This window comes from Carcharhinus amblyrhynchos, chromosome 8 (assembly GCF_965287045.1).
Source record: "Carcharhinus amblyrhynchos chromosome 8, sCarAmb.v2.hapA, whole genome shotgun sequence".
In the NCBI taxonomy this organism is placed as follows: Eukaryota; Metazoa; Chordata; class Chondrichthyes; order Carcharhiniformes; family Carcharhinidae; genus Carcharhinus; species Carcharhinus amblyrhynchos.
In genome coordinates this window covers 57858371-57874367 of record NC_137331.1, presented here as the reverse complement: position 1 = coordinate 57874367, position 15997 = coordinate 57858371, and the positions used below count along the sequence as shown (strand labels likewise).

General features: G+C 39.6%; 1 protein-coding gene across 1 annotated transcript in view; it reads left to right on the top strand.

Moving 5' to 3' along the window:
- The window catches only part of prex2 (phosphatidylinositol-3,4,5-trisphosphate-dependent Rac exchange factor 2), a 415983-nt gene that overhangs the window by 324328 nt on the left and 75658 nt on the right, over window positions 1-15997 (top strand). The window contains exon 33 of the mRNA XM_080194118.1: window positions 1637-1739. Within this exon, the coding sequence (XP_080050244.1) occupies window positions 1637-1739 (103 nt within the window). The remainder of the gene's footprint in view (window positions 1-1636; window positions 1740-15997) is intronic.

Genomic DNA, 15997 nt, shown 5'->3' with positions numbered 1-15997 from the left:
GAAATGGCAAAGACTGTTGACACATATCAACATGTACAATCTGCCCACGAACCTGGATGTAATTAGGAGATTATATATCATATAACTTGATTGTTTTACAGTTACTTGAAGTGTATAAACCTTGGGATGTTGCTGTGAGAAGGTGTTCAATTATGCATTGAATCTCAAGGTTATGCCTAACTGATGTATGGCTGTTCTTAAGATGCAATTAAAAGGTTGGAATCTTTTGTGAAGATTTAACATGGATACATAGTAAATGTGGATAAAGTTAACAGATAACTCCATTTTCTTTATAGCAATGGATCTTTAATAATACAATAAAGGTCCTAAGAATGACTCTTGTGTAGATAAATGTGTGTGGCAGAATGAAATATTTACTGAAAAAGTGCTACAGTAATTCTGCATTAGCTGAAGCCCAAGCACAGTGGTAGCAACCTAAAGTAAAGTTTAAGAATGTCTTTGAAGTTGCCTCTGCTCTGCCATCTCATGACTTCAGATTTCCTTCTTCTAAAATGTGGGAATGCCTTGGGAAACTAGCAAACAAGATAGTTATTGTTTATAATTTACTCACTAGCCTTAAGTTTACACTCCTTCACTTGGCGGGCTTTTAGGTTGGGAATGAAGGGTTAGGGGGTGGGGAGCATTAAATTGCAGTGATGGGATTTTCTCCCGCCAGACAGTGATTTTACAATGGGGTCGGCAAAGGCCTTGGATGGGCTTAAGTACCAATTAATGGCCATATAAGGGCTATTAATCTCCCAGCCTCAACTTCTAGGCTAACAGGAATATTGAACATTCATGGGAGAAGGTTGGACAGAATTAAATTTGGCGGTCGTTTGGTGGGTGGGCTGTCTCCAACAGAAGCCCACGTCATACTGGGGGACTTCTCTCCTTAAGACCTGGTGACCTCCAGATATCCCTTCTCTACCCCTCCCACTTCTCCCCCGTGACTCCCCAGGCCTTCACTACTCTCTTTGTCCTCGGACCCCTCACACTTATTTTGTCCTCTGGCACTTAGGCTCAGATAGATTGGTGTTGTTTTTATTCTGTCCACTGCAGCACTCTTACTGCTGGCATGGGATAGCTACTGGCTAATCAGATTGGCAAGCAGCCCTCTACGACAGGACTTCCTCCAAAATGAGGGTGGAAGTCCCATCTACAGCCAATCAACGCTTGTTAGAGCATGAATTGACTGCGAGGCAGCCGGAGTCAATAGGGATGTGTTCCCTGCCAACTCTTCTGATAGCAGGAGGCTATACACCAACCAGAAAAATTCAGGACATTGAAGCAGAAACAAGCAGAACAAAGTCAAGTGATTCTTCAGAGGCAGCGAACAGCAAAGAAGGACTGAGATTGAAGATAACTGCGATTCTTTACATTTTATAAGAAAAAGTCACTCAAAATTACAGCAGTCATGCAGACTATTTCCCATCAGGACCTTATAATTTTTCTTTGTTTTTAACAATATCCTGGTATACTTAATGAAAAACCTGTGTCGAATCTACTTCATTTCAGTTAATGCAGCTGTAATTCATGCAAGTACATTTTGAATTGTGGTACATTAAGTGGATATCCAATTCTCCCCAATCCCATGTTGAGTCTTTAATTTCTTTGTCTGTTTGCTACAATCTTCTAGATGGATGAACAGGCTATGTTGGAAGATACTCTGGTTGCTTTGTCTGACTTGGAAAAGGTCACATTCTATTTACAACAGTCTGAAGAAGAACTACTAGTAGCAAGTAAGACTCTTTCTTTCCAAAGTATATTCTTAAATGTGAATTATATAGAAATATTGTAAGAGGCCAGCTAGAATAATAATACATGACTCTGAACTCCCATTATTCAATTAGAAACAGTGGAAGGTTTTAACAGATTACTTTGTTGAAATAGATAATTAAAAACATGCAATTCATTTAACTTATAAATTAAACTATAAATACAAATAATCTATGCCTAAAAACTGAAATTTACTAACTTTCTCTGAATTCCACAATATGCAGAGAACATCTTGGTGATAATTCTACTATATAAGACAGGAGCAGCAAACACATGGGAACATCTTCACCTGAAAGTTTTCCTCTAAGCCACTCACCATCCTGACTTGGAATTATATCACTGATACTTCATGTTGTTGGGTCAATATCTTGGAACTCAACTTGTTAAAAGCACTGAGGGAGTACCTACATTATAGGGACTGCACCAGTTTAAGAATGATATGGAGATGTCAGCGTTGGATTGGGGTAAGCACAGTAAGAAGTCTCACAACACCAGGTTAAATCCAACAGGTTTATTTGGTCGCACAAGCTTTCGGAGTTTCGCTCCTTCTTCAGGTGAGTGAGGAGTTGTGTTCACAAACAGGGCATGTATAGATAACCTCAATTTACAAGATAATGGTTGGAATGCAAGTCTTTACAGGTAATCAAGTCTTAAAAGTACAGACAATGTGAGTAGAGAGAGGGCCAAGCACAGGTTAAAGAGATGTATATTGTCTCCAGCCAGGATAGTTAGTGAGATTTTGCAAGCCCAGGCAAATCATGGGGGTTACAGATAGTGTGACATGAACCCACGATCCCGGTTGAGGCCATCCTCATGTGTGCGGAACTTGGCTATCAGTCTCTGCTCAGCGATTCTGCATTGTCGTGAGTCGTGAAGATCGCCTTGGAGAACGCTTACCCAAAGATCAGAGGCTGAATGCTCATGATTGCTGAAGTGTTCCCCGACTGAAAGAGAACACTGCTGCCTGATGATTGTCGAGCGGTGTTCATTCGTCCATTGTCGTCGCGTCTGCATGGTCTTCCCAATGTAACATGCCTTGGGACATCCTTTCCTGCGGCATATCAGGTAGACAACGTTGGCCGAATTGTAAGAATATGTACTGCGTACAGTGTTCTCTTCCAGTCATGGAACATTTCAGCAGTCATGGGCATTCAGCCTCTGAGGATGGCCTCAACCACGATCTTGGGTTCATGTCACATTATCTATAACCCTCAAGACTTGCAAAATCTCACTAACTGTCCTGGCTGGAGACAATACACACCTCTTTAACCTGTACTTGGCCCTCTTTTCACTCGCGTTGTCTGTACCTTTAAGGCTTGATTCCTGTAAAGACTCGCATTCCAACCATTATCTTGTAAATTGAGTTTGTGTCTGTATATGCCCTGTTTGTGAACACAACTCCCACTCATCTGAAGAAGGAGCGAGCCTCCGAAAGTTTGTGCTATCAAATAAACCTGTTGGGACTTTAACCTGCTGTTGTGAGACTTCTTACTGCAGTTTAAGAAGGCAGCTCACCACCACCTTCTCAATGGAAATTCAGGATGGATAATAAATGATGGCCTACCAGTGATCAGTGATGCCCACAGCTGATAATAAAAAAAATTGTCCAGTCTTTAAGGATGCAGTCAATCTGCGTCTACAAATCTCAGAGTAGTATCTCTTGTATGCATTGACAGACTGGAGTTCTATTGCTGATTGGATGCAATTGTAGAATATATATCATAACAGCACAATAGCCTTCCAGAATGGAGATGATTGAATTATTCCCCACCAATCATGTCTGGATACTGTACTGTTCTACATGACTAAGATTGAGTTTATGCATACTATTATTTCATTAGGCACAGTAACTTCATTGCAGTGTTAATGTAAGCCTACTTATGACTCATAAATAAACTCATAAAACTTTAGTCAACTATCCTGCACACACTACATTTTGTTGGAAAAATCACCCTGCTTTTATTGGGAGAAATTGTTGCTATTTCTGTCATGAGCTCTGCTTTATGCTGTTCATGTTCTTTTCAAATGGAGTCTGCAGATAGCTTTTGTTTGATTTGATTTGATTTATTATTGTCACATGTATTAGTATACAGTGAAAAGTATTGCTTTTTATGAGCTATACAGACAGAGCATACCCTACATTGAGATGGAAACAAGAGTACAGAACGTAGTGTTATAGTCCTAGCTACAGTGTAGGAAAAGATCAATTTAATGCGAGGTAGGTCCATTCAAAAGTCTGATGGCAACAGAGAAGAAGCTGTTCTTGAGTTGGTTGATCCGTGACCTCAAACTTTTGTATCTTTTCCTGACAGAAGAAGGTGGAAGAGAGAATCTCTTGGGTGCATGGGGCCCGTAATTATTTTGGCTGCTTTGCCAAAGCAGCAGGAAGTATAGACAGAGTCAATGGATGGGAGGCTGGTTTGTGTGATGGATTGGGCAAACCTTTTGTAGTTTCTTGCTGTCTTGGGCAGAGCAGGAGCCATACTAAGCTGTGATACAACCAGAAAGAATACTTTCTGTGGTGCATCTATAAAAGTTGGTGGGAGTTGTAACTGACATGCCAAATTTCCTTAGTCTTCTGAGAAATTAGAGGCATTGATGTGCTTTATTAACTATAGTGTTGGCATTGGAGGGGTGCAGGACAGGTTGTTGGTGATCTGGACACCTAAAAACTTGAAGCTGTCGACCACTTCTACTTCATCCCTGTTGATGTAGACAGGGACATGTTCTCCACTTCACTACAATTTTGTAGCTTGCTGTGTAACTAATCTATCTTTGCTACAGAACAAACTGTTATATCCTGCTGGAAGTCCCATTCTGCTTAAAGATTACTGGCTGACAAAGTACAGCTCATTAGTTGACTCTGCTGTCTATATGCACTTTGATAATTAGGATGTTATGCTGAAATCTGCTCCAAATTAGTACTCTGTGTGCATTTGTGGATGCATCCATGGAGCCTCAATCACTGGTACTTAATTATTAATGATATGAGCGAGTTGGTGAAATAATCCATTTTCTCCCAATGTTTAAAAGCATTGAGACTTCTGTTTGTAGAGAGCCCAGGAAGTCCAGTGCATTTTTCTCAAGTCCTGATGTAAATTCAAACCAGTGACTTGCATCTCCTTTAATTCAGCATGTTCAAAAGGCCAATTGAGCACTTACTCCTAAGTGCACTACCACTTCTGTTTTTATGTTAGTCCTAAACTGTTTTGTACTGATGTGAAAGTGACCTCATTGAAGCCCTTTAAAAACATTTTTTATTACCCTGCTTAAATTTTTATTACTGAATACTAGGAACGAAATATTCTATATTACTACAGTACAGAAACAAATACACTTCATGTTAAACTGAGTCATTGTATGTTGGGTAATATAAATGGGATCTACTTAAACCTAAATCTTACCTAATCTAAACAGGGTATGTTCTAATTTACTGTATTTGGATACAGGTTTTGCAGTTTATTACAGAATTTAGCTATAAATGCATGATATATATAAAGAAGAGATAACAGCAAATATAATCAACCCCTTTGCCTTGTAAATTGAGACAAACTCCTAGAAATCAAGACATCTGGTCTAAAAGTCAAGAATTGCTTTTTTTTCGAACATAAACCAAATATAGATTGACGCTTGGCTGAGCCTCATTCATGGCTTGTTGAACCTCTGACATATCAGAGCCATTCATCAAAACGATATACTACTGAACAAAAACAGTTTTAAAAGGCCTACTTGTGATCACTACACATGTTAAGGAAGATTCTGCCCTTCTGCCAATACAGAATGGTATAGCACAGAAGGAAGCCATTTCAGGTCATCATACATATAGTAACTCTTCAGTAGAGCTATCCGAATTGGTTGCATTCCCCTACACTTTCCTCCTGGTCTTGTAAATTTCTTTACTGTCGAGTATATCTACAGTTTCTTTTCTAAGGTTCCTAGTGTATATGCTCCCATCAATCTTTCAGGAAGTACATTACAGATCATAATCATAATAGAAAATTAATAGAAAGATGTGCTGATGGAAGTTAGATAAAATAATGTGGGAGTTGGCTTCTGTGGTGTCAGTAGAAATGCAACCCCAAGCAGTGGAATCCAATTTATGATTTTGGATTCAAGCTTCTAATATAATTTGACGGATTATTTTCCATAGCATTTATTTGCCATGTTTAATTCATTTTTTGAACAGCACATAGGAATGTCAACTTAAAAAAACACTTTGACAATGGGGAAAGGCAGAGTACATTTTCCTTCACTCTAATATTCCGAGTCTACAAATAAACATATCTTGGCAGTTACAGAAACATTTTGTTCAGAATTATTAACTTCATTTCACAAGCACATAAATGAAGATATTAGCAATAAAACTGCAATGAAAACAGCTTAAACAGAAAAATAACTTGCAACACAGAACTGGACCCAGTGAGATGGACCCAAATTAATTTTTATGTCCTGTGTAATACTCCATTTCCAAAGATTAGCAAGTCCAAATAAAATACCAACCAGAAAAGATTAGGGTAATGAAAATGACCAAAATTAGGTGCCAGAAATAGAAGGTTAATTTTGCATATTGCATTCCTAACTGCTGACTGTACCTGCACATTAACCTTTAGAGAATCTTGAACAATGACTCACATGTCCCTTTGTGTTTCTGATTTCTTAAGTATTTTCCTGTTTAGAAAATAATATTAGAATAATAATGTTAATGGTTCTGTCTCTTCAGGTGCTATCCCTCTAGAGTTTTTTATCCATGTCTCATCATCCCTTCTTAAATAACAACCCTTGACCTGTATTTGCACACCACTGCTCATTTTTCCAACTTAGCTTTCCTTCCCAAACTCTTTGAATATGCTGTCACCTCCCAAATCCATTTTTCCCAGAACACTATGTTTGACTCCGTCCGTGATGTGGAGATGCCGGCGTTGGACTGGGGTAATCACAGTGAGAAGTCTGACAACAACTTTAACCTGCTGTTGTGAGACTTCTTACTGACTCCATCCAGTCAGGTTTCTGCCCTGCCACAGTACCAAGTCAGCTGTTATCAAAGTCACAGATGACATACTATGTGACTGCGACAAATGTAAACATTTTCTCCTTGCCTTCTTGACCTGTATGCAGCCTTTGACACGGTTTACCACACCATCCTCCTTCTACTCCTCTCCACTGTTGTCCAGATGGATGGGCCTGCACGTGCTTGATTCCAATGTGATCCAACTACTTGTTGCCAGAGAATCACTTGCAATTTCTTCTTTTCCTGCTCTAACAACATTAGCTCTGATATACACCAAGGATCTATGCATGGCCCCCTTCTATTTTTTCAGTACATCATCCAAACACACTGCATTAGTTTTCATACGTGTGGTAGTGATACCCGTTCCACCGCACCACCATCTCTCTCGACTTCCATAACATTGCCCAACTTACTCTTGCCTTAGCTTGCTGCAGAAACCCTCATTCATGCCTTTGCTACTTCTAAACTTGACCATTTTGATGCACTCCTGGCTGGCCTCCCACATTTTAACCTCTATAAACTTGATGTTATCCAAAGCCGTGTTGCCCATGCCCATACTGCATCAAGCACTGTTCATCTGTCATCCCTGTGCTTGCTTGCTTATGTTGACTCCCAGTAGAGCAATGTCTTGATTTTAAAATTCTGATCCTTGTTCACAAATCTCCATGGTCTTGCCCTTCCCTATCTCTTTAATCTTCACCCTCCAAAATATCTTCATTTATCTAGTTCTGGCCTCTTGTGCATTCCTGATTTTAATTCCTCTACCATTGATAGTTATGCTTCTAGCTGCCACTGGCATAAACTCTGTAATTTCCTTCCTTAATCTCTCCAAATCGTTACCTCTCTTAGATTCATTAAGATGCTCCTCTAAACCTACTTCTTTGATGAAGCTTTATGCCATCTGCTTTAGTATCATCTTCAGTGGCTCAATTGTGAAGTACCTTGTCATATTTTATTACCTTAAAAGCCCAAATAAATATTTGCTGCTAATGGGCACATTATTTAAATAATGCAGACTACTCAACTAAATTATGCAGTATATACATATACCTAACTAATACTCACAGAGGGAGTTAAATGTAGAAAGACCCACATTACAGGTGACATCAGAAAGATGGTAGATGATATAAGGAAGTTAAGAAATGCTATCTATTGTTCAGAAGAATGCCCTGCAATGAAGCTGATAGATGTATGAGATACTTGTGTGAAATGCTAATACGATCTGTGCAGAAAGAAGTGCCATTTTAAAGAAAAGCAACAATATAAGTATGTAGAATTAGCCAATTATCCCATATTGTTCTATATGGACATAACTGACAGTTACTGTATATTTCTATATATGGATGTTCTCTTTATCCTTCTTTTAGAAATGCCTGCACAAGGAGGCTGCAGAGGTAGCAGGTGACAGATACGCTTTGTTGTGTAATTTCACAGAAAAACATTGCTAACCTAGATTTATCAAGCACTTTGTTATACAATACAAAATGTGGTAATTATGCTATTACAACAGCTAGAAAAAACACATGCACATGCCTGTGCCATAGCAATTCTCTGATTCTGTGAAGTGGCTGCAAAAGATTTCTTCCTAAATTTCTTTGTATATAGATACAACCGATTAAATGAAAATACTTGGTATGCTTTTACCATTTTCAACTAGAAAGATGTTACACATTTCATTCAGTGAGACCTGCAAATATATGTTTGTATAGTGCAGCTTCTGTTTTAGTCTGCCAAGTCACACTTCAAGTTAAGTAAATTCTTCTTTTGGCAAAAAAGGCATCTTCAGTGGGAAATGCCATGTTGAGACTAGTAATGTTTAGTAAATAAAATCCCTTATCTGATGTGAACGGCTCATTTTGAATATTTTAGCCTGGAAGTCCTAGGATGCTAAAGTTTGTGGAAATAGCAATGCTGCCCCACTGGCAGGACAGACCTAGCAGAGGTGGCAGCACAGTTGTATGCACTCAGGAAGGAGTTGCTTTGAGAACCCTCAGCATCAACTCTGGACTCCATGAAGTCTCATGGCAGTGAGTTAAATGTGGGGGGAAAAAAATCTCCTGCTAATTACCATGTTCCATTTCCATTCAGCTAATGAATCAGTACTCCTCCATGTTGAGCACTACTTTGAGGAAGCACTGAGGATGACAAGGGTACAGCATGTACACTAGGTGGCTCAGTAGCACCACTGCAGTTTGATGACTTTCCAGGTGATAACATGACTCTTAATATAAACATTCTACATATGTGTGCTTGGGTTGTGGACCAAAGTCATGGGTTATGTGGTCAGCAGCTAGCCCTTGTCAATCCAAAGCTGGCTACTGGGCAACATGATGGCTCAAATACCAATATTACAGTGGACTCGTACAATGATTGCTACTGGGATACCGAATATACCTCTGACATGTTGTGATGAGTTTATTGAGAAACCAAATGCACACAGAGTGGAACACTTTGTAGTTGAGGTACATCTCTTTGCTTAGGTGCAGTGTTTACAAAGCCAGTTGTGTGTAGTCAATGGAACCCTGCACCATGGAGCTAGCTGCTACCCTAGCAAGTAACGGTACAGTCCAAAAGGATTGTAAATATTGAACCCATGATTGAGAGCAAGTGGTCTAATCACAACCCTTAAAATCACAACCAAGACATTCATTATGTGCAACACAGCTCCCTGCAGACTTCACCAAATTTAAATAGAAGTAAAAAACTCTCAGCACTTCTTAGTCTCAGCAAAGGCTAGTAGAAATCAATCAACCTTGTGGTTGCATAGCCCCTTTAAGGGGGCAATCCCTGAGGGGCACATGATTGGAGCAAACCCTATGGAAAGGCAGAATGGGAAGCCGAGCCAATCAGATGCAAGGGTGCGCATTCTGGATTGCATAGAGACAAACAGCTCAACTACCTACTATAATAATTTAGGGTCACTGACCTTGCCTAATTTTTGAGGATTGGCTGAAGCAGATAATTTAGATTGGATGGAAATATTCGTAATGGAGGTTTTTCAAGAATTATTCTGCAAATACTCTGAAGTTTTTTTCAAAATGAACTGGGACAAATAAAAGGGGCTAAAGCCAAAATTTATTCAAATCCCGAGGCAATGCCAAATTTTTTTGGGCCTGCCCAATGCCTTTTGCATGAAGTAGAGCTTGGGAGATTGGAAAATTTAGGTGTCATAAAACCTGTGCAGTTTTCTGAATGGGCCGCACCCATTAGTTCCTAACCTCAGAACAGATTTTACTGTAAGAATATGTGCAGATTATAAACTAACTGTTAATCAAGGAGCTCAGATAGATAGATACATTATTCCTAGAACTGAGGACCTCTGCTCCAAATTATCAGAGGGCCTGAAGTACACGAAGGTAGATCTCAGTCATGCCTACCAGTAGCTCGAATTGAATGAGGATTCTCAGATGTTGGTTACTGTATCTGATGTAGTAACCAACTACACCCATAAGGGACTACACCAGCATACATGTTTACCTTTTGGTGTCGCATTGGCCTGTGCCATATTCCAACGTATGAAGGAAAACTGATTAAAGGGCATTCCTAACACAATGGTGTATCTAGATGGTGTCCTAATCACAGGAGCCTCGCCTGAGGCACACAAATCAAACTTAGAGGAAGTTTTGAGATAATTTTAAAAAGTAGGTATCCATTTAAAACAAGAGAAATGCACTTTTCAGGTAGATGAATTATATTTGGATTTCAGGGTAGACGCTAAAGACTTACATCCTTTTGAGGATAAAATTAAAGCCATAAAGGAAGTACTACAGCCAAAACACGTGTCAGAGTTAAAGTCATTCCTCGGAATGGTGAATTATTATGGCAGATTCTAGCAAAATATGTTTACAATCTTAGCCCCAACACCAGCTTTTGAAGAAACATCAGCGTGGGAAATGGGAGGAAGCACAAATAGAAGCATTTGCCAAAGGTCTTACAATCATTGGCACTGCTTATGCATTTGATCCAAACAAGCCATCAGTTACGTGTGATGTATCACTTTATAGAGTGGGAGCAGTTTCGTCCCACAAGATGTCAGGTAGATTGGAAAGACCAATTGCATTTGCGTCAAGAACATCATTAGATGCAGAAGAAACTGCATCTCAGATAGCAGGGAAAGCCTAGCAGTAGTTAATTCGGTGAAGAAGTTTCATCCATATATATATGGTAGACATTTCACTATGGTGTCAGATCACAAACCATTGTTGGCTTTATTCAGAGAGAATAAATTGGTGCCACCAATTGCTTATGTAAGGGTAGAAAGATGGGCTATAATGCGAGCAGCATAAAACTACTCCTTCCAGCATCATCCAGGAATGCAAATATCAAATGCAAATGTATTGAGTCACTTACCTTTGTCACAGACAATACCTTCATCATCGGGAGGGCACTTGATAGAGATTTTGCCTGTTTCAGCATATCACATAAAAATTTAAACTGAAAGAGACCCACTTTTATCAAAAGTTAAGAGAATGATGATGCAAGGATGACGATAGAGTAAGTCAGAGCAACTTGCACTGTACCAGCAGTGTAGGATGGAGCTAACATGTAAGGATGATATTTATTGCGAGGGGTTCATGTTATAGTGCTACCCCAGGGGCAACCACTTTTATTATACAGGAGCTGCACAACACATCCCTGACCAAGCAGGATGAAAGCACTCATCCAAAGTTTGGTGGCTGGGCATCAATAAAAAAATGAAAAGAATGGTCAGCCAGTGCCCAAGTTGCAAAGCCAAATGGGCATTGCTGCCACTGCTGAACATGCATCCACTGGAGTTGCCAGGTAGGACGCGATCAATTCTACATATACATTTTTCAGGCCCATTCGTGGGGCATGTGTTTATCATCTTGGTTGATGAGCATTCCAAATGTTTGGATATCCAATGAATGAAGTCTACAATAGTCACAGCCATTGGCAAGTTGAGACAGATATTTGCCATCCATGATATTCCAGAAGCCTTAGGGTGTGATTGTCCAGCCACACTTGCTTCAAAACTGGAAAATCCTGCCCAAGGTCAACAGACCTTTTCATGGTTTGGCCATGGTGGGCGGGACAGGAAAATTTCCCCCCTTAATGTCAGTTAGTGGCACAGCATTTACAGTGGAGAAATATTAAAAATTTATTTAGTCAAATTGCATTTGCCATGTTTGGTCAGCACCTTATCGTCCCATCTTCCAATGGGTTAGCAGAACGAGCTGTACAAATATTCAAATTATCGATGAAAAAATTACTCTTACAATTAGCAAGTTTCTTGCTTTTATATAACACCATGTGGGGGTCATGCCAGTTGAATTACTAACTGGACTATTTGTCATTTACGGACCCATTTGGATTTAGAATTTCCAGATTTGGTAGAGAGGGTGGAGGCTAAACAAACCTTCTAGAAAGAAAACCATGATATGAGGAAAAAAGATAAAATTTTCCAAGTTGATGATCTAGTCCTTCCAGGAATTTTGCAGCGGAACCAACATGGCTGGCTGGTGAAATTATGGAAAGAAAGGACTGATTTCCTATGTTGTAGAAGTTCAGGGTCATCATGTTAAAAAACATATGGCTCATTTGAGAAAGAGAATTGGGCCTGATGCAGGAGACCAACAGGCGTCCCCTGCAGTAAATTTGTGTTCAGCAGTTGCTAATACAAGGATTCCTGTTATTTGTGTGGAACTGGGGCATCCAGCAGTTTCTGAAACCGATGGGGCGGTAGCCACTGAAAAAGATCTCGACCCTGGTTTGATGAGTTTACCTTTTGCAACAGCCAGCTCAGATTCTTTACTGACTGAAGATCATAGTACCGAATTGAGACAGTTCAGACTAAACCTGTGTTGAATTTTTCTGAGTGTCCCTGATGCCTTGTAGAATTGTGAATGCCTATGTTTAATGATGTTTCGTTGTTTCATTCATAAGTGATCTCAGGGATTGGACAGGAAGGAGTGTTCTCATGTGGCCCCTTTAAGGGGGTGATTCTTGAAGGCCACATGCTCAGGTCCGTTCCTATGGAGAGGCAGGACAGGAAGCTGAGCCAATCAGGTGCAAGGCCCAATCAGGTGTAAGACCATGCATACTGGGTCAGGAGAAACCTCATTTGGAACTAGGGAGGAGAACAAAGTAGGCCATCACTTGTACATATATAAATATTGTTGTTAATAAATTCTTCATAATTTGAAGCCACAGTGAGTTGTCTTTGAAGTTATTACAAACCTGAAAGTAGTTAATGATCTCTTTGGGGTTCTTTCTGCTGCTGAACACATTCATTTGTATATATCTAAGAGAGGGCATTAGCTTAAACATTGAAGTTGACCTGAAACTATCTGTGTTAAATCAAGGCTGCATATAATGATATTACAATCTTCCTACTCTGCATTCTTTGGTCGTATGCACCTAGTATGAAGTCATATTTTGCACTTTTGAAGATTTTAGTGTGTTAGGCTGAATCATGAAAGAGGGAGGAAGGTAGTTAATAAAATAACCATTAGACATTGCTATGCATAGCAATTCACAAGGGATTTCTAACTTGTTTTATGATTTGAATTTAATGAAGCCATAAATTAATTTTTGAGATATTTCACAAATATGAATTGATGAGCAATAAACTTGCATCAATTTATAAAACAATGCATCTGGTCTAGCTGCAGTTTTCCATCACTTTTTGAGCAAGAGTTATCTGCTCTGCAACAAATCATCCAACACTATGCAGCCTCAGTGACACTTGTGGTGAGGCCTCTGATTTGAAGTTGGTGGGCATTCTTGCAGCTTCTTCTATGGATGCACCATTGATGATGGAGAGGTACTCCTTGTTCCTTGTCCCAATGATTCTCCAGTTTAAGCCACTTACTCATATTCTATGGTTCTACACTTATATTTTTTATTACCTACCAACTTTTCTACCACCTTACTCTCACTTCTGTTGATTCCACTTCAAAATCCTTCTTCTTAATCTATGCTTTTGGTTTCCTACCCATCTGCAGTGAACACCACTCTTGATGTGCAAGGCAATACATTGGAATACTTTGATAATGGTGAGCTATGCACACAGGTCAGTTACTGTAGGCAGGACTTGACCTCCTGGATGTCAAAGTTCCTTGCTAGTAACTGTTACTGGGCAAGTAAGAGGAGAAATACTCCAAAGTATTAAAGTCTCCAATAACCAGAAGTGGACAAATGACACCTAACATACAAGCCGGATTGTATAGAGATACCAGTGAGTTATGCATTATGAGTGCTTTGGAGAAGGAGCATTGATTTGCACAATATTTTTTGCAGTGACCATATACCTTCTGAATATTGAACAAACACAAACGATACATCCTGATATAAGCACATGGCATTACTTGCAGATGGCAACTTGATTGCAATCAGTGATGCTTTGTACCTGAGTAACACCACATAAATGGAAAAAGTGGGTTTATCTCTCCAGTTATTATTTCCTGATCTATAAACCTCAACCATTGGATAAATAGATTAATATGTTTGACAACTATTTCCAGCAGGAACAATTTAGCTCCATAGCTCCCATTTTATAAAGACCACCAAATTACTTCTGCAACAACATTTCACGGGTACAGGAAAAGTGCTTTGTAATAAAGAGGTACTCAGCATAGGGAAGATGGGTAGGAAACCAATGGCATAGATTAAGAAGAGGGATTTTGAAGTGAAATCAACAGAAATGAGAATAAGGTGGTGAGAAAGTTAGTAGAAAATAGAAAATATAAGGGTAGGAACTTAAAACGTGAGTAAGTGTCTAAAACTGGAGAATCAGTGGGAAAAGGAATAAGGAAAAAAACATTATTAAATTAATGGACAGTGTGTGGAGGGGCATAAAATAGGAAGAACTAGAGTGGGGAGGGAGGGGGAAACAAGGCAGCATTATGGCTGATTTTCATATTCTGGGTCATTGGGAGCTTGAAGATGATCAAGGTGATGGTCAATGTTCCTTCTGAGTTGTGTGTATGCACAGCAACTTGGAAGTTCCAATGCATGTCACATACAAGTTGGCTCCTTTAAGTTCTCACATATGCATGGCTGGTCTAAAAATTTAAAGAGAGTATTGGTGATGGAAGTTTTACATTTAATAGCAATGAGGAGCTGAATTGTGACATTTGCGTGGAAGGTTGATACAAAGAAGCCAGCTATACAGGGATTGGAAATGTCAAAACTTGAAATGATGAAGGTATGGATATAGTTTCAACATCACAGGGGAAGAGACAAGGTCAGAAGTGGCAATATTGTGGAGATGAATTCAATCAGTTTTAATAAAAGAAATATGGGAAGAATGAGGTCTTGCAACTGCATAGGAAGCCAAGTCTCTGTATTTCCTGACTCCATTGAAAGTGACAGCCAAAGGTTAAAGACCAAAATTCTCACAAGCGCAATTATAGAAGATGGCCTCACAGTTAATGCAGAGATATATTGCCAGATCACTTGGAACAAAGGGAATGAATCCTCTATACAGCACAATAATTCTTGGGCTTGTTTGATGCAGAGTTAGTGTAATGCTTTATTGGTACATGCCTATTTTTGTGGTAATTTAGTAGATGCGCATCTGAGTCTTTGATGTAGTTACAGTATAGTGGGTCAATCCTAACTGTTTAATAAACTATTCAGACACTGTGTACATCATAGAACCGTAGAATCCCTATAGTGAAGAACAGGCCATTTGGCCCATTGAGTCTGCACCCAGTCTCCTAAAAAGCAACTTACCTAGGTCCACCCTACTACCCTATCTCTGCAACCCTCCGCATTTACAATGGCTAATCCACCTAACTTATACGCTTTCAGACACTAATGGGCAATTTAGCATGGCCAGTCCACCTAACCTGCAAATCTTTGGACTGTAGGAGGAAAACAGAGCACTCTGAGGAAACCCAAGCTGACACAGAGAGAATGTGCCAACTTCACACAGTCCCCCAAGACCAAAATTGAACCTGGGACCCTGACGTTGTGTGAGGCCACGGTATTAACCACTGTGCCACGGGGTAATACCACTTAATTTGATCCTACTTTCAGCCCAGTGGAAGATGGAGCCAAGGCAGTAAGATGCATTCCAATAATGCTCATGTTTTATAGACCTCTGAATACTCATTATATGTTCTGTGTTATTCAAGCACTACCAAGAATATTAAACGTTTACAGTATGTGAAAGAACAGTTATTGCAAAATCTCTACCATTACTAGAAAGATTTGGGAAAGTCAGATGCCCCAATCAAGCAGAAGCAT